Raw genomic sequence first — 18,601 nt, 5'->3', positions numbered from 1 at the left:
GATAATGCCTTTGCTCTTGTTCAATATGTCATACAAGAAAACATTGGAGAAAAACAACGAACACAAGGCTTCAGCTGATATATTTTAAGCACATGAAACTTTTGGCACAACACCGATGGCTGGTTCCTTGACTCTACTAAGCAACAAGCACAAGCCGTCCACACCTTTCACACGCATTGAAACAGTGTGTACAATGTTTAGCAATGATCATGCTGGCCAGATACTACCAGCACCTTGAGAGTCCTGCAAAAGTGAACAAGCGTCACCATTTCTCAATAGTGATGCCAACATTCTCATGGTATTTTTATAAGCAGTCATATTGAGATGGAAGCACTTGGGCCAATAATTGCATTGACACCCATAGGAGCTGGTTATGACAGCTTACACCACAGTTCTTCAATCACACTAGTTTAAAAACTCTGCTTGTAACTCGGAGCATACCTGGAGGCCAATCCTCAGGGTTTAGTTGACTGGCACATGACTAGTGATAAAGCGAAAGTCTGCCAGAGTGCTTCGTGGGCACTGTCTGTTACCACCAGCAAAAGTTCCTTGAAATGGCAAGCCCAGCTTTAAAGAAAATTAAGTGGAAAGATGATTTCATATTGTTTACAGTGGACTTTTAGGGCCTCTTTCTTGTACTCAATCAAGTAGCACAGTAGTTTGCAGATACTTTTGGTCCCAGGTGTTTTGACAATTGGCGGGCCTTTGTGAACTTGGGCAGTAGGCACGTATAATTAAATCTGGGGTTCTACGTGCCAAAACCAGATCTGATTATGAGGCGCACTGTAGTGGGGGGCTCCGGAATAACTGGACCATCTGGGGTTCCTCAACGTGCCCCCAATGCACAGTAAACAGGTGTTTTTCACATTTTGCCCCTATCGAAATATAGCCATGGGAAGTGTCACAAGTGGTACGACTCCAGAACAGTGTGTGTGTGTTCGAAACTCTCATGAGCTATAATTTAGAGTAAGCCAGTGCACATCCAAACTTCTGGCTCTAGGTGTTCAGGCTTTGAAGTCACTGAGCTCCTCTGAAGCTTTCACATTCTGAAAACTTGTGGGCAGGTGTAGATAAACTATCTAAAGCAAAGCCATATTCCCAATCTGTGACCTTTGGAGATTAAAAAAAGAAAAAAGCTTAGTTGGACTAGTAATCATTATTTAAACCAGCTAAATGAGATGCAACAACAAAAAAGAAACTAAACTTGCCCTTGGACAAACACTTCATCAGCATTGCTTGCGTCATTGTATATGCTGACTAAATGGGCAGCAGTAACACCATCGCACAAACAAGGGCTGTATTCTCGGTCAATTACTTTTGCGGATACGGTCACATTACTCAGCACCAGCACTTCAGCATCTACGGGCAACAGTGTATCTCGCACAGTTCCGAGTATGCTGTCTTGACACAGTGCAAAGAATGATATTCCTTGTACACACTAGTGTCTGATGCTAAGCCATGCGAAAAATCATGAAAGTGACCGTAGCCCCAAAAGTGATTGGCCTAGATTCCCGATCCAGGTGCTCATAGCAACAGTGGAGCAATGTTACGGCTCTTCGCACGAAAGCTGAAGCATCTATTGCCTAAATAATCTAGCGTAACTGCAGTCCAAGCATATGTTGAGCACAGGCGCTTGTTGGCATGGCAACCAAGTGTCCCGTGCTGCACTGTCTGAACACACACAAACATCAGTCGCTTCACAAGGCACCTATGCCTGGAGGCGTGGCTTTGCAGCAGCCTGCTTTGGTTGTTTCATGTTTCCAGCCTTGCTGGGGCGTCCCTGATCTAGCTTGGGCTTCTCGGTGCGAGTGTGCCACACAAGAACTTGAGTGCAGTTTCCAGCACGAGGCTCCAACTCCTCTGGCCCAGACAGAAGCTGCTTCAGCAGGAAAGATTCCTGCTGACCACGGGGAAGCCGAAGCCGGAACTGGGCATCAGGGTTGTCAAGAAGTAGCCGCAGCGACACAGCGAAACCTGCCATGTCCAGGGGATAACGCCTGGGAAAAAAAAAGAAGCAGGGGCACTGTAAGCGTGGAATGTCAGGCATAACTTGTTTTGTGCTTTCATAATGCAGCGCAGGAGCTAGAGCTGCTGTTGATAAAGCTAGTCTATGATGGCAATCCTGTGGTGTTATCTTATGTAAAGGCTCATAACGAGTAAGTAATCAGGCCATATAGACATGAAACATTTGTTTCTTTTCTTCGTGGAGAGAAGTGTGGCTGTTCTCACCTGTATGGTTTCCAGACAGCGTTCCAGCCGACAACATGACTGTCTCTAACAATCGGCCGCTCAACCATCAAGCCTCCGACCAAACCCACAGGCCAAACAGACACTTTGACAGTCTTTCGCATCTGCAAAACATATGTATCAATTCGTATACATTATATTGTATAAAGTAATGAAAATTTTATGCTTAACCTATATATATAGAATTGGGGCCAGAAGTGCTCTCAAAGCAGCATGTATCACTTCTAAAACTTGCAGGATGTGACTACATGCATGCAAAAATATTGTTAGCCGCTTTGGAGGCTACATAGTGGGAACTAATAATAAGCATCAGGTAAAGTGCACAGAATAAATCACAAAGAATTGTGTGTTACTTGCAAGTCTCTGCCACCAAACAGAAACTAGCAATTCAAGGTGAACAAGAGGGATTGCAGAGGAGATATTGTTGGGCCGATTGGTTTGCCATTCTTGCTGTAGAACAGGGCTCGTGCATCTCTGTTGGCATTTGTGCATGTGTCTAGAGGTGCACTATCTTTACAAGGATGAGAGGGATTAGGGTATGGAAATTTGACAAAGATGTCAAAGAAGCGTAAAATGCCTTGACCTCACACCTGCTTGGTGTGAGGTCAAGTTCCACACTTGCACCGCTCTATTTCATTGAAAAATTGTAAGACTAAGTGCAAGCTCATTTTTGCCTGCCAAAGTATCCTGCCACCATCAAACACTGACTTGCTAGCATGACGAGTAAAATTTTAGGGACATAATTGCTGAATTCCATGCATTCCATGCATTAGGAAACCTTAGAGTGCAAATTATCTGCAAATGTGATCTGCCAAAAATTGTATGTCTACCTCGTCAAACAGACGCAGATCATAAGTGTTGTCATCATCAGCGAAGTAGACTATGCCATTGGGATCCAGATGCTCTGCATTGGTTCGAAGCCAGCGTAGGCCTTCATTTCTCTGGAGGACACCCTTTGGAAGAAGCCAGCTGGGATCTTCAGGCTTCAGCTTGCGTTCAGCTGGTGTAGCAGCATACAGATGGGTGAAGGCCACACCACAACGAGCTAATAAGTCTGACACCAAAGCTGTTCGGACAGTTGAGTCTTCGACAACGATCCAGTGCAAGTACGGGACCTGAGGAAGACACGATTGAGAAACAGAAGTGGAGTTCTTCAGCCTGAGTCTAAAGCATTTGATATGCAATTACTGAGTCCACTAGGATTTGATCTTTACGTTGCTTGATTTTCCTACATGGCCTTCACGCACATTCTTGGTCACAGTGGAAAAAAAATCCATGTGCACCGAGTACGTTAAGTGCTGCCATTCAGTTTAGAGTAGTACGTATTTCATTTTACGTGCCACTAGGCGTTGTCACTTGGAGCAAAACAGAATTAGCGAGTACCAGCTCAACAAAAACTGGCGTTCGATTTGCTTTCCTTGCGCCGACGCATAAAGCCGAGATTAACTTGTTCAGCGACTTACCAGACGGAATGTATAAGAAAGCCGCGTCAGTTCGGCTTCTTGAACAGGACGTGTGTACGTGGGCGTTATTGCATAAATGACCCGCTGCCGGTGGCCGTCGGCAAGTTTCTCGACCGCCGCTATGCAGTCTGAATGAACGCCTGACGACACTAAGCTGTCGACCTGCATGATAAAGAAAGTGCCTTGTGCGGACCAGTCACAGCACACAAGAGAACAAAGCTGAAAAAAAAAAAAAAGAAGAAGAAACGATGGCTTTTTTACAATTTTCCGTAGGCAGGAGTGCGTCCAGCTTCCTGAGACTACGTTGGTTCGGCTTTGAGTGAGGCATTGCTGTGTCGTGACTGAGAAACAGAAGAAAAGTGTACAGAGATTCAGAACTCACTTTGTTTCTGTACATCGTGACTTAATGAAGGAACTCACTCAACTGCACAACGAGCCAGGCGACGAAAAAGCAGACGGCTACTGTCAGGAACCTGTTGCGACCACAGATTTGGGCGACCATTGGCAGCGATCACATGTGTGCTCCAGACAGAAATCGCTGGTCAGAGTCACAAGGAGCTTGAGCCGCTGCTGAACAAAGTTTACGCAAGTTGTCATTAGCCCGTTTTTAAAGTAAGCGCAAACATCACTTCGACAGCAGAATACCAGTAGAGCGGCCCATCAGACAACGCCGATGTGCTTGACTAGCGGCTAGCTGTGACCAATGTGTTGGCTGCTTAAAAGCCAACCTCCACCAAGTCGAGCCTAGCTTATCCAGGCACGCCATCGGGCAGGTTACGTTTCTTGTGTATATCTCGTGTTCGTTGTCGTGGCCAACATTGCATCGGTGCGAGGTATTCTTTTCGTTATTATAAAGCTACCGTGGTGAACTGAGCAGAGCAGTATCGGATTATTTGCGTAGGCGCTCTCTTGAGCGCGCGGACGTTTTCACAAGGGCCAGAGCAGCACGGGCGTCGCCATGGCGGAAAGTTCGCAGCAAACTGGCTTGACGGCCACCGTTAAACACGAAAGCGGCGCCTCGAGCCCCGCGAGCGGAGTAGGAACGACCGAGAGCAGGTCGGGGCCTTCGGGCCAGTCGCTGTCGGAACTCCTGCTGCAGCTCGAAGATTACAGTCCGACCCTGCCGGACGCTGTCACGGCGCACTACCTGAACACCGCCGGACTGGAGGCCAGCGACCCGCGCGTCGTCAGACTCGTTTCCCTTGCAGCGCAGAAGTTTCTCTCGGATATCACAAACGACGCGCTGCAGCATTGCAAAATGCGCGGTGCCGGACAGAGCAAGAAGGCCACCAAGGACAAGCGCTACACACTCACCATGGAAGACCTGACTCCCGCGCTGCAGGAGTACGGCATCAACGTCAAGAAGCCGCACTACTTCGTCTGACGCCGCGCGTCCTGGTCCAATGAAGGGCCGCTCGCTAACGGTGTCGCGGTGTCCTGCTAGTTTCAAATGTAAAGACCTTCGCGATTTGACGGCTGCATCGAGTGTTCCTAATCGTCAAGCCCAGCGGCCAAATACAGTGCGGGCTACGATGTATATATGTGTTGAAGTTGTGTTGCCGCGCTCGAATTCATTTCTTTGCGGTTCAAAAATCGTGGCGTGTTGTGCATCTCTGAAGGTACATGTCTCGGAAGAAAAAAAAAATTAGGATCGGTAATGACAGTCCACTCTGATTTGGAGTGCATTAAGGGATGTATTTTCTGTACAAAATAAATGCCGAAATTGGACATGTGCTTTGATTGATGTTTTCCTGCATAGTAGAAATTTACAACTGCACAAAACGAGTAAATAGCTGTGGACACTGCCACTACTGAACTGGTTTCTCTAGCTTTGGCTGAATCGGAAGTGTCTATAACACTCAATTCATGTGCCGCCATAGTCTTCCATATGAAAAAAATATTCCAGCAGAAAGAATCTCAGGATGGCTGTTGACATTTTAATGCGATAAGTATTGAAGCAAAAAAGACACGCTGTGTTGCCGCTGCTGGAATGAATCATGTACGAGGTGTGTAATGTAGCCAAGCTCTTCTCTCTCTCTCCCCCCTTCATTACAGCAGCACATGCACCATGACCTAAGCTGTAATAGATGTAGATCCTTTGATTTAGTGGCACATTCCCACTGGTAGATTGGCAAAGAACCAAGTAGTTCAAAAAAAGAAAAAGGGAAATGTTAAGAATAAGAAATCAAAATTTTAAAGTTGGCGGGTTTGAAATGGAAGACAGATTGTTGAGATTTATTTTATCAAAATGTAGGAATGAAAATAAAAGAATTGGAAATCAAATTGGTTGAAAGAAAATTCGAATTTAGATTTTAAATCTCGCTAGTTCTCAAGGAAATTCTGGATGCAGCACACATCTTCCCATTGCTGTGCCCAATTGTCAAGGCACCCAAGGACAGTAATATTGTAGTTCAATCTAATACAAGAAGGTGAAGTGATTAAGGTTTGTTTTCTAAAGTAATAAATACAAGAAATGAAAAAAGGTTCTCTGGTTTCTTCCCCACAAACAGAACAAATCGGTGAGGGTGCCAGGCCAGGCCTGTGTTAATAAACACTTTAATGTGCTATGCAACATCATAGTCTACTAATAGCCACTTTAAGTCTTCTTGTTTTGCATGAATTACCTTTGCAGAGGCTCAGTTTAAGATCTGGGGCATTTGTTATGACAGAATTCTCACAGCATCATTTGCCTCCAAAATCTTGCTGCTATGATCAAAGTTGATGAAAGAAGAATGTGAATGGCAAGACCATCTACTGCGCCTTTGCCAATGCATCTGCCATTTCATTTAGCAATGGGCCTGCATGCCCAAGTACACAAACCAATTCATTACAAGTTAAGTGGTGAGGTGCTAATGATTTGCCATTGAAGAGGTTCACTGAAGAGCGGCACACACCCAGTGACCCAAGTTGGCGTGAAAGGAAAATGATTAGGTCCAGATGTAGATTGGTAGATACTGCAAAGTGCATGAAGTGTACTAAATATGTTAATCACATTAAAGAAGGCATTTTTATCACTGCACGTAAAAACACGATTCCAACAGAATGGTGCTTCTGCATAGATTTATTTGGGCTCAAAACTAACATATTGCATTACACATAAAGAGAACAACTTGCACCAGTAAAAGTGTGCTCCTGCAGCATTTTCCAGTTCAATGTGCACAGCTGCATGGGTTGACCTTGCAAGCACGGTGCCAACATGTTAAAAAATCAACGGGGTATGACGCAGAACCTTGCATAGTTTGTTTCGATGCACCGGTGTCAGCTCTCCATGGAAAGTCTTAGGGCAGCCTCTAGCATTTCGTCATCAGACAGCGTGGAGGGCTCGGTTGGCGTCTTCGCCTGCTGGCTCGCCTGCTGGCTCTCCTGCTGGCTCTCCTGCTGGCTCTCCTGCAGGCTCTGCTGCAGTGCCTCCTGGAGATCACGGTCACTGTCTTCCTCGAGAAAGTCGTCTGCTTGGCACTGCGGTAGTTCGCCAACCACTACGAAGATGGAGTAACCTATTCCAGAGAAGCAGAAATGGTGCAGGTGTTACTCAGTGGGAATAACATCCATGCACATGAGAAACTATACAGTCATGGCTTTGAACATAATTATTATTACCAGCGAAAAAAAAATGGATGACAGAGAGAAAAGCAGAAACTTCAAACCAATGCAAATGCTGGACTACAGCTTATGTTTGCTTAAACGGATACTAAAGGCAAATACTAAGGCAAGCTAAAGTGGTAGATTAATGCTCAAGAACCTCGTAAGATATCAGCATTATCGCGAACAAAGCTTTAGTAACCGAGAAATTCAGGTAAATGCAGGATACGATTTGAGATGCCCAGGATATATAAGTACTAGCGCAATGACATATGCACTCCTCATTATAATTCTGTCACTAGTACTCAACCAGCTGTAATGAAAAGATCATTGCATTATAATATGGAAGAAAATGCTGCTTGTCTGGTTCTAGTCAACCTTTAGAAAAAAGAACTCATTGATGTTACCCTTGACAATGATGCAGGCAGACATGTTTCGTTTTTGCTTGACTCTGTGCTGCCCGTGCTTTCACATTTCGGTAGTTTCGTTATCGGATAGTGCTGTGTTGGGCTTGCTGGCTCGTGAAACTCTCACAAACTGCATGTAGCAGATAATTCCATGTCCATGCGATGTTGTGGGATGCCCGAATGGTCCATGCCACTTGACCAAGAGCAGCTGCAGTGGTAATGCTCTGTTTTCGTTTGCTTTCTCCATGGCCATGCATTTGCATTTTGTGCAAAGAAACGTAGCACCATCTGTCTGGCACTGTTTTACTCACCGACGGAAGTAAAGGGCATTGATGGCATATTGTAATGTCGCCACTTCCCACTCGGGCGTGGCCGATTTGAATTGCGCTAAAGGTATGTGGACCCTCCAGACATGTTTTTCTCTTAAACTAAGTATTTTCTTGGCACAAAACAAGCCCTGCACGGTTTCTGGAATAGTATTTTAACCGTCCACATTGACTTTCTTTTCTTTCTTTCTTTATTTGTTTCCATTGCTAAAATACAATGACAGGGGCTAAGATAAAAGCTGCAATGAGGCAGCTTGAGGTGCCCTTAGCCCCCGTGTCTTTAGTATCCCTTTAACACAAGAAAGAGCCATAGAACACAGCATTGTAACTGCACATGCCTGCCGCTCATCCTCTGACTGAGATATTTCTTTTTCTTTGTGATGCCAACAGAAATGATGCTAATGCAGTTATCACCTGCTTTTTTGATGCTGAATGCCTCAAGGAACAACCTGTTAGGTTCTTATTTAAACCTACATAAGACGTCTGCAATCAAAATATCAGCTGCACTGACATATTCACCTGTGATCTGCAAGATGTCTTGGCCTTTCTGTCACTTCTACAAGTACATGTCTCTATTGTGTTTGCAATACGAATCAAGAATTTAACAGCAACCAGCTAGCCTGTTTAACAGCATTACTTAGAAAAAGGTAAGATATAACTTAAATGTCTAATTGCAAGGAAACTTCATGACTAAGTTGGCTATAAATAAGTGGTATATGCACTAGTGAAGTAATGCTGGCAAAGCTGTTGGGCTTGTAATTATCTAATTTGCTTAGCAGACCCGTGCACCTGGTTGTTAGCATATATAACGCAAATCTCAACCAGAGAGAGATTTCCAGCATGCCGCGAGCATAGAGTTTCTTACAATATTACCTAGGGGGAAAACTGGCACCACACTGTTGTATGCGTGGGAATGCCAGGATGTGGTGGATTTGGATTGGAATCGTTCTCCGAGAGCCAGGATACCTTGAAGGCACACCTGGCTAGCAGTTCCATTTGTCACAATGATTTCATCATCATCACCATGAAACAATTGTGACAGACTGAATAGTGCTAGCCGGGCATGCCTTCAAGGTGCACTACGTTAAAACAGCATGTAAAGGGCTATTTTTATTTCAATACTACAAAATTTTTTAAAATTATTATTCAGCCATGATGACTCGTGCTAGGATGTAACGTTACATATGAAACATAAAGTGTGCCATGGACACAAAGTGGGAGTGTCTACAAATGATGAGCTCATGGATTTCTTTCAAAATCGGAATGCAATGTATGTTGACAAGTTGTGACATCCAAAAGCTTTACCTTTCCTGTGGGGCATGTGAAACTGTTAGGCTTTGGATTATTCTGTTCCCTGAGGCTTTTAATGCACACTGACATATCAAAACAAAAGTTCTCACTTTTTGTCCCAACCGCAATGTGACTGAGAATAAAGCTAATTACCCTGTTTAACACAGAAGTAGAATAGTAGTAGAAAGTAGAATAACACAGAAGCAGAAAAGGAACACAGAACTGCCTTGTCGGGTGGAATCAATATACAGAACTGAGGGTGAACAGCGCAAATAAGGACACAAGGAAACGAATAGCACAGGCAAGCGGTATTTGTTTCCTCGTGTCCTTGTCTTATTCGCGCATTTCAACCTCAATTATGAATATGAACCAACTAGCCCTCACCAAGATCTTACTAATGCAATGTACAGACATCCACACTATAATATTTTTCCAGTTGCTAGAAGCCATTTTTCCATCATGTCCACACTACTGTATAGAGTGTTCTGCAAATCAAAGAAAGAGTAATTAACACAGCATCTATTTGGTTCCAGGCTAACTACTGTGTAGCCTGCACATCCTTTTGGCTTTCGTTTTCTGCAAGCATTGGCTCTGAAACCGGCCAGGAGTGCACAGGCATCAATTTCTTTGCCTCATAGCACACAGATTCAGTGCTCTAGACAGAAGTGAAGACGACTGTGCATTAACATATGTGTAGGTACTTGATATACCTTTAATTTCACCTCAACAAGTTACAGGTACAATGTTAAAGCAATAGCCTTCACGTACAATGCACTGAACAATATACGTAGCTTCATATTTCTGGCATCATTACCTGTTTTGCCTTCTCTCAATCTATGCAACTTGCTTCATGCGACTTTCCTTTTGGGGTTTCATCTGCCATTGCCAGCATTGTCTCATCAACCAAGACAATGTTCACGCAACTACCAGCGCAAACAAACCATACTGAATTCTGGCCCCCCCAACACGTGCCACCGCTAAACACAATTCCACAAAAATTTTGGTAAGGTTTCTGCCAATCCTTACTTTCCTAACACCACGAACACTTCTGTACAGTAAGCTGTAGGACGATGCAGGAACACCGCAAGTGGTGAAAAGTTTCGAAGTGCGTTGGAATGCAGAAGTGCATGCACTGTGAGTTAGAGCAAAAGAATGTGCACCAACAAGAAATGTCTCATTTGACTGAGATTGTGTGAAATGCTGTCACACAGTCATTCTGGGCACTTGTATGAAAAAGCACTCAGAGAGAACACATGAAAAATTAAGATATCTCGGCTGCAGCTGCGATTCTAACACTGTACTATGCGGTTAGCAATGGCGCACCTGACAATCCGAGCAGATACAAAAAGAACTTAAAAACTCGGCCATTGGTTTTCAGTTCATTCGAGCTTCTCCGTAAAGACATGATTGAGTTGAAAGAGTGTGGTGGAAGAGGGAGTGAAGGGCAACATGGTTGTCCTATCAGCACAAAAACGAGGTAGTGTTTGTGACTCTTAGGTTACCTTCCTGCTGCAGCTGAGCGAGAAAGAGTGCGAGATAGGTCCTGGAGATGGGCTGAGGCCCTGACAGGAGCGAGTTGAGGTTGAACCAGCGGCCGCCCAGCTTGCGGATGGTGAACCAGTGCTCCTTGTAATTGCATATGTAGGCCGTTGACAGGCTGCAAGCGGACAGGAGGTTGTATACTAACTGCTGCACAATGTGCGAGCAACGTTTGTCCCTGCTGATAGATTCTTTAATAGTGAATTCCAACGAAATTTCACTTCAACTAAATTAACCGAAGTATAGTATAGTATGAGTAGCACATACTATAGAAGCAAACTTGGCAAAACTGCAGGGCTGCTAATTGTGCGATTTGCTTATGTATAGTCTCCCAGTAGCACTTAAGCAGACAGACGAGCCTCATGGGCATGGCGCAAATCCTAAATCCTAACACATTGCCTCCAAGATTTTCAGTGTGTTGCAGGTGCTGCTAATCTCAGAGGTCACGTGTGATTTTTGAGCACTCTAGGTTCTGTGTCATTTTTAGCAACTGGTAAAGGTGACTTCATTCCCCACCCACCTCCTGGTCAGTATTAGCATAAGAGCGTCTATTTCTGTTAGCTTTTTGTGATGTATCTTCTTTTACTTTAAATGTAAGGTTTCGTGTGAAGGTTGCTCTATATTCACACTACCTTAAACTAGGCTTTTTATGCAGTCCAACATTTCTTTGTAATTGCAAGGAAGCCAATGCCAGGAACTGGGTAAGCAAAAAGCAAACCAGTGAGATGTGCCTTTTGGGAGCAAGATACCAACTGTGTTACAAATAAAAACTGTCTCTTTAGACCAACTTGAATAACTGCAACTCGAAGGAACTGTTTCTGCTCCTAGATCACATTCAGGTTGACAGGGGGATAACTACATATGCATGAAAATAATTATCGCTCAACGGCACAGAACACTTTCTCCTAGGTTGGGAGGTGGCATTGCTCTTGTCAACTGTCACCTCATACAACGTACTTGACTTCCCTCCATTCAAAAAGGTGGCAAGCGGTTAGATTGAAGTATATGACTACAAAATTGTGTGAAGCCAAGATCGACATCATATGGTACGTGCACTTGCCAAGATAGTAGTGCTCACTCTCGAAGCAGTGGCCAGACTAAATAGAATCTTGTGGTGTACTATAGTGCTCGTTACTTTTTGACAAGTCTTTACAGGTTAGACAGTCAGTACCAATACATAGCTCATTAAACTCAGCTATGGCAAACACAGTAATATGACAACTATGTTTACAGTACTGATGGCGCTACATTCAGTGCTACACTTCGTCACAGTGGTCAAATACCATGCAGGCTCACTACTGGGCTTTACAGTGCCAAAATCTGCACCGTTTTTTTAAAGCTAGCTTTGAGTGCAAACACAATGCATACAAGAAAGGTGCCTAAGCTAGGCATCTTTCCGGTATATCTAATTGTGTGTGCTTTGCCTGCAGTGAAAGCGGTAGCTTATCCAAAAAAAAAGGGGGGGGAGGGAAGGAGCCTGGCAATACAGCCAATACGTATTACTAAGCTATTTCACGGTTTGCAGTGAGGAGCACCCAGGCACTGCTCCCCCTCCTTCAACAGAGATAACCTGTGATAGTGTAGCCATCAACAAAACTGTGAGAACAAATAGTGACGTGTACGTCCTTAAAAGAAAAAAGGAAAAGAAGAAGAACAATCACTGAAGAAGTTGCCCGTGATGGGTTCTGGAAACTCACGTAGGATCTGCTTGAGCTGCCTGCGCCACCGGGTCAGTGCTGTTGTAAGGCACAAGTTCGAGGCCCCACACTTTGAGTGCATTGGCAATCACTTGCACAGAGAAGTAGCCACTGTCATCCAGGTTCCCGGATGGTTGCTGCATTTGAAGGAAAATGAAACCTGAGCATAGAGTCACAAAGAGTCAGCAATTGCAGCCAGCCTAGCCTGTGCTTGAACACAGAAACTGCTGTACGCTGAGTGCAAAGAGACAGAACAAGAAGACATAGGTACTGACATCCCCCTGTCAAGGACAAGATAGTGTTAGTACAGCCCCGCCTTTAAAGAGACACTGAAGAGTAACATTGGATCAGTGTAGATTGATAAAGTAATTTTGAAGAACTGTACTTTTGCTGAGTGCATGGTAATAGGTTGGTTATTAGAATAGAAAATGATGGTCACAGTTTCATTTTTATATTTCGTGCTGAAATCCCAGAGCCGGTACACATCAGAAGGATGTCACGGAGTCCAAAATATATATATTTTTTTGCATTTCAGCCGTTGTGGTCCAGGAAACCTCCCACATTTAATGTCAGGCCTTTTTCAATAACAAGGTAGTTAAGCAGACGGCGCCAAAATCCAGGACCTCACGGTGTGCAGGGCGCTATAACGTAAAATTATTCCAATCTGTTTTTATTTCAAATAGGTTATTAGCCCTCCTTGATAGGTCAAAATGGCTCGAGCTCTGCCTATATGGGTGTGGAGCCCGCCTATACGGGCTGCACCCAAACCATTGTGACCTATCAGGGACGGCTAGTGGCCGATTTGGAATCAAAAGAGACTGTAATAGTTTTAAGTCTTCGGGCCCCTGGTGCAGGAACTACAGGGTGGTGTCGTCATCTGTCTTGTAATTGAGACATTTCTTGCTTACCAAGCGTCTCTTATGGTAAGAGTGTTTTTTGGTATTGTGGAAGGGTAATTTACCAAAACAGCACAAATAATTTTTATCTTTAATATCCCCTTAAGGTCTGCTTGTGCCTGTGCTAAACATTCTAAGAGGATCGGCTTCCAAAAGAGCCAGATGGGAACATATTTCTGCACCAGCAGAGATGGCACCACAAGGGCACACGTCGTCGGAGTGGATCATGCCGCTGAACTGGAGGTTCCTAGAAGGGAATCATTCAAGCAAAGTGACCCTCTATGTAAAGATTTGCCAGAGAGTTCTAAGCTGTGTTAACTGGCTAGCTTGTCTGCGCTGCTTGTCACACTGAGAGACTTGCCCCCGATCCTCATCGTAATGCCAGTACTGAAGGACTTTCGTTGTGCTCCAGCTGACTTGCACTTCTGCATTTTTCACAAGTCACTGGCAAGTTCACTTTTCTTAACAGCCGTGTTGCCTGGCAGGTCGAGCTCACCACATTTTGCAGCATGAATGTGGGTTGGGGTATTTTCTCATAAATGTTCTAAATACATACCGAGTACAAAGCAAAGTACTCTGTTGCTCTGATATTCACACAAAAAGGACTCTTGCCATATTTGTGAAAACACATTACTTTTTTTATAAAACAAGAAATGCTGGCTTATCAGAACAAAGTATAAAGGTTGCATCTATGGCAAATGTCACCTGTTCCATGTTCTGGATGTTTAACACACCAGCGTAGCTTGAGATAATACTTTGTTTGCTGTTCCTTTACGGGGACACTAATGGCAAACATTAAATCAGGGTGACAGGAAAATTATTCTTTCTTAGAACAACACCAGTGTTCCTTCTGCTGAAGACAACCGATTACGGGTCATATTATAGAGTTCATACTACAGTAGACTTTTGATAACTAAACATTACAGTGAATGCAAACAAATATGCATATTTTGGCTGGCCCACTACATCTCCAAATGCAGTTTTCAACTGATTAAACAATGTGTTCAGTAAAATTTCTTGCCATCCCCAAGTAACAAGGCCAAATAAGGCTGATGGGAGGATGTAGATATAGCATCAATAGTGAATATTTGCCGACATTTGATGCTGGTGTTTGAGTTAACAAGGGAAGTATGACAGCCTGCACTAGTTGAAGGGTTCAGCTATGTTGCATTGTACACAAGACACATGACATGTTCATGATCATGGCTCTGATATTCTGTACACAAACGGGGACTCTCTATTCTTTCTATTACAGTAACTGTCACTCATACATGTAGACTACATTGTCTGAGCGTCTGTTCGTATATATACTTCTGTCATTTGGCCCATATTTTATTGGATTCAGATAATGCAAGTGAAACTCTGTGGTGTGCAAGAGTCTGACTTGATACGAGTTGGCTTTGTGACATTTCATGGTAGCCGACCAACCATCAGAATGTGTTGTTGGGCCAGTTGGTCTGTCACTGCTTGCAAACAGCACAAGATAACACGAAAGACAAATAGGAATACGTCAAGACGATCACAAAGTTAGCGTGCTTCGTGTTCGTCTTCATGTTTTCCGTATTTGTCCATCTTCTCTGGTGCCATCTGCAAGCCGTTCCAGTACACCCAGGTTTAATGCTTTGCTTCTAAGTGCCTCTGAACAGAATATGCGTTGAGTCAAGTCTAACTCACTCACATGCATAAAACGCTGGTAGTCGTCACTGTTGAGGCCCCCTTCGGCCATCGTCTCGCGTTCTTGCTCATCAATTTGCTGGGCGATGGTTGCCAATTCAACAGCAGTGAAGTATTCGCCCTGAAGCAGTCCATTGAGGCAGTGCTGAGCACACAGCGAGCCTTCTTGCTGTGCGAGAGAGAGACAAAGCAAGACGCCGAATATTAGCATCGTATCTCCCGTGATAGCCATAAAAATTCTGCACACATGCCTCGTGCGACAATGTTTTGACAGTTGCTTCTTTCCTATGCACAGCCAAGGATTGTAATTCTCTAACTACCAACACCACTCCTATCACCAATGTTTCTCGCTTCAAGACTGCCATTGAAGAAACCCTTTACTCAGGTCATCCAACCTAACTTCGGCTGTTTGCCATGTCTTGCCCACCCCTTCATGTAGTATAACCCTACCTTTGAGGTATTCAACAAATAAACAAGTAAATGTACTAAGATGCTGAGAGCTGAACGTGTGTAGTGAAAAAGGCTGACAGAATTTGGCTACATCCAAGCAATGGAAAACATTGCTACACTGCTGCAAAGCTTCAAGAGGGCATAAAGAAGCAACATGGCCATATAGTGAAAGGTGAGGGCCACCTAAATCTTGCAGCAAGGTGGTGATATGATTAATTATGGTAAGAAGTTGTTGGTTCGAGAAGAAACAGTATTGAAGATTTTAACATGAAACCTTCAAGAAAACTTAAAGAAACACTTGGAAAAAAATTGCAGTTTTGCCCGCAATGTAATAGCTGGCGAAACATAATGCACAGTAAGCCTTGCAGTGTTTCGTGCAGTGATGGTAAGAGTATGCATTTGTAAATGCATGATAAAATGCTGCACTGCACCGCATGATGTCATATTTTAGCACAACTCTTGCAAACCTTTATTCTTTAATGTCACATGCCAGATTTGATGCTACCCTTTTTAAAGCTCTGGCCAACAGCTGATGCCTTACCCTAATACTGCACCAACAGTCACAAAGAACTGACAGTTGGGCACATTGTTATGGGTTTATTTTGTACATGGTGCTACAGAAAAAACACAGTCATGAACTGTCATGTCACTCCATGTCTGCTTTTTCGGTGGTGCTGTTTTCAAGATGAGAAACAGTCGCACAGGAGTATGCAGTCGTTCCAGCTTATGGTAACAGTCAAGTTTATAACAGGGGGACAATTTATGAAACAGTGAGGCCATAGACATTTTGAAAATTTATAGATTTTGAACACTTTTGCAAACAAATGGTTTCAAGATGTCTAAGTGCTGGCTTGACACTTTTTCACAAAACAAGGGTCAAGATTATGTGAGACAGCTACTCACCTCTCAGACTTTATCCACCTCCATGACAGAAAAGAATATTCCGTGTGCAAAGGCCTACAACATTTGATGAGGTGTTGTTCTGGGCAGTCTATTTCCTAACTATTTGTGCTGTTAAATTACTCTTAAAATACAGTCGAACCCAGTTATATCAAACAGACTCATCTGCTAAAAATAGTTCAATACATCAAGCAATTTGACACACCCAAACTTGTCTATAATGAACTTCAATACTTTTGTGATGTGCTGTTACATAGAAGTCTGTTATGCCCAATGGAGAAAAGAGGCAAGCTAGATCATGACAAAAACAAACGAAACATTACAAATAACTCTCCAGATCACTGCGTGAGCAACATGCAAGCAGCTTTATGGTGTTGGCAGATGTTCAGAGTTCAATGTATCCAGTGTCCAGTCCGTTACAAGTTATCTTACATGAGCTTGAATCAGCTAATTCCGCACGCTCGATATATAGCGAATTTGCTTTATCCGGGTTCGTTATATTCGAGCTTAACTGTCGCTACATTTTATTCGTTTTTGCACGGCGAGCTTTTCCCGCATTGCCGACGCTACGGCAACCACAGTGCACTACTGCAACTAAAATATTTCGACATTTTCGACTTTCTCGTGTCAGGGATGGTGAACTGAAACAGCCTCTTATTTAGCTCTAACCCCTCCACAGAGACCCGGGCATGAGCAATGTCTCTTCTGCCACGCGCTTGTAGGTCGTTACTGCCGAGTGAAAGCTTCTACGACTACCTAGGATTTTCGCTCTGCGCAAGCGCGCCTGCACCTTACAGACATTTTACAAAAGCGAGTACCAAATTTCTGAACATTTCAACACCTGCGGAGATTTTCGAGAGCAGCACAGTGCCGAGAACAACGAAGAGCGTAAATTATTTCGAAAAAATCTCTCTGCTGGTCTTCATTCATGACTGAAAAGAGACAGCACGTACAGTACATACGCCATGCGCGAAAAACGCACCGACAGCGTTACACCTCTGCGCTTTTTCGAAAGCGTGTGTCAAGTGTCCTTATTGTTATTTTTATTTCTTTATTAATTCGGAACAACTCTGCCCTCATATCCAGAGGCGGAACGTGACTGTAAAGTAGCAGCAGCGAGCGGCCAGGACGCTACTGGTTTTTGAACACGCGGGAGGCGAAACCAGAAACCACGACATGGTGCACAGTTTTACCGCGCAAATGTGCCTCTCACCTTCTCGTGGAATATCCGTTCCATCCTCGCGAGCACAGCCGCACCTTTAAGAGTCGTAGGCGGCCAAGCGTACAGGGCTAGCTCGGCTCACGACAGCACAAGTCCGCATTTTCGCAATGTCCAATGATCATTTTTAACCAGCCGAAAATGGAGCCCCTGTGCGCGCCGCGCTGGCCGAGAGTAGGCGGCGTCTCACGTGGTCGGCTGTAACGAAAGGCGTGGGCGTAGCGCGCACACACACGGTGGCCTAAGCTCGGTGAGCGAGCCACGCCGGAGTGCAGCAAGCGAGGTAATTTCGCGTGACAATATTCATGGGCCACGATGGGCGAGGCGAGCTCTTTCGGCTCGTCGCAGATCTTCACGTAAACATCACCATCCTCCGCTTACGGTATCGGCAGCGCCGCAGACTTGCGCAGCGCGCCACTCTACACGAGCTAATGTGACCTAAAGATGTGCTATAAATGCACATTAACCTTGTGATTACCGCAAGTAATCAGGTCATCATGACAATTTTTTGACCGTGGTGCACCATAGTGCTCAGTACTGAGGTTATGTGCTGATTTTAAACAACAACATAAAAAAAACACTTGGATGGGCTATGTTTGAAAATAAAAACAAAACAGTGGCTGTACCACATAAAATTTCAACAATCAAGTAAATAAGAATTATCCAAAATGTGTATGTGCTTGTATATATTTATGTTGAAACAGCTGAAATCCAAAAGTAGCCGATAGGCCCTTCATGTCGGTCGATCCGAGCCCATCCAAAAGGCAAGAACGGACGAGCTTTGAGACGAGCTTGAGCGAAGGTCAAAGCGAAGAAGCTTTGAGGCAAGTGTATGGACCTCATTGTGTTGTCTCACACGCATAGAAAAACTATCTTGTTCATCACTGCGCGTATTTTTTTTTCTTCCGTCA

The 18,601-nt window shown here is 44.2% G+C and overlaps 3 protein-coding genes across 3 annotated transcripts; 1 reads left to right on the top strand and 2 right to left on the bottom strand.

Annotated features, from left to right (window-relative positions):
- Positions 1–63: 63 nt before the first annotated feature.
- On the bottom strand, positions 64–4,391 carry LOC142588286 (galactosylgalactosylxylosylprotein 3-beta-glucuronosyltransferase I-like). Its single transcript, XM_075699865.1, has 6 exons — positions 4,131–4,391; positions 3,972–4,051; positions 3,711–3,872; positions 3,078–3,362; positions 2,230–2,351; positions 64–1,997 (listed from the first exon to the last, which is right to left on the bottom strand). Exons 1-6 carry the CDS (start codon positions 4,210–4,212, stop codon positions 1,709–1,711), a joined length of 1,020 nt encoding a protein of 339 aa, XP_075555980.1. The 5' UTR covers positions 4,213–4,391; the 3' UTR covers positions 64–1,708.
- A 71-nt stretch (positions 4,392–4,462) lies between these two features.
- LOC142588289 (transcription initiation factor TFIID subunit 10-like) lies at positions 4,463–5,438 on the top strand. Its single transcript, XM_075699869.1, has one exon. It carries the CDS (start codon positions 4,669–4,671, stop codon positions 5,092–5,094), a length of 426 nt encoding a protein of 141 aa, XP_075555984.1. The 5' UTR covers positions 4,463–4,668; the 3' UTR covers positions 5,095–5,438.
- Positions 5,439–6,753: 1,315 nt separating this feature from the next.
- On the bottom strand, positions 6,754–18,214 carry LOC142588287 (ataxin-3-like). Its single transcript, XM_075699866.1, has 5 exons — positions 17,685–18,214; positions 15,126–15,290; positions 12,552–12,688; positions 10,818–10,972; positions 6,754–7,207 (listed from the first exon to the last, which is right to left on the bottom strand). Exons 1-5 carry the CDS (start codon positions 17,706–17,708, stop codon positions 6,969–6,971), a joined length of 720 nt encoding a protein of 239 aa, XP_075555981.1. The 5' UTR covers positions 17,709–18,214; the 3' UTR covers positions 6,754–6,968.
- Between the last annotated feature and the right edge of the window lie 387 nt (positions 18,215–18,601).

Source organism: Dermacentor variabilis, chromosome 7 (assembly GCF_050947875.1).
Source record: "Dermacentor variabilis isolate Ectoservices chromosome 7, ASM5094787v1, whole genome shotgun sequence".
In the NCBI taxonomy this organism is placed as follows: domain Eukaryota; kingdom Metazoa; phylum Arthropoda; class Arachnida; order Ixodida; family Ixodidae; genus Dermacentor; species Dermacentor variabilis.
The sequence above is the reverse complement of the archived record's forward strand: the minus strand, read 5'-3'. Positions and strand labels throughout refer to the sequence as shown.

Coding starts and splice junctions, on each gene's coding strand:
- LOC142588286 (XM_075699865.1), bottom strand. CDS start 4,212: ATGGTCGCCCAAATCTGTGGTCGCAACAGGTTCCTGACAGTAGCCGTC. Junction 4,052..4,130: donor CTGGCTCGTTGTGCAGTTGA/GTGAGTTCCTTC, acceptor TCTGTTTCTCAG/TCACGACACAGCAATGCCTC. Junction 3,873..3,971: donor ACTCCTGCCTACGGAAAATT/GTAAAAAAGCCA, acceptor TTTATCATGCAG/GTCGACAGCTTAGTGTCGTC.
- LOC142588289 (XM_075699869.1), top strand. CDS start 4,669: ATGGCGGAAAGTTCGCAGCAAACTGGCTTGACGGCCACCGTTAAACAC.
- LOC142588287 (XM_075699866.1), bottom strand. CDS start 17,708: ATGGAACGGATATTCCACGAGAAG. Junction 15,291..17,684: donor AACGGATATTCCACGAGAAG/GTGAGAGGCACA, acceptor TCTCTCGCACAG/CAAGAAGGCTCGCTGTGTGC. Junction 7,208..10,817: donor CGCTCAGCTGCAGCAGGAAG/GTAACCTAAGAG, acceptor TCTCTGGAATAG/GTTACTCCATCTTCGTAGTG.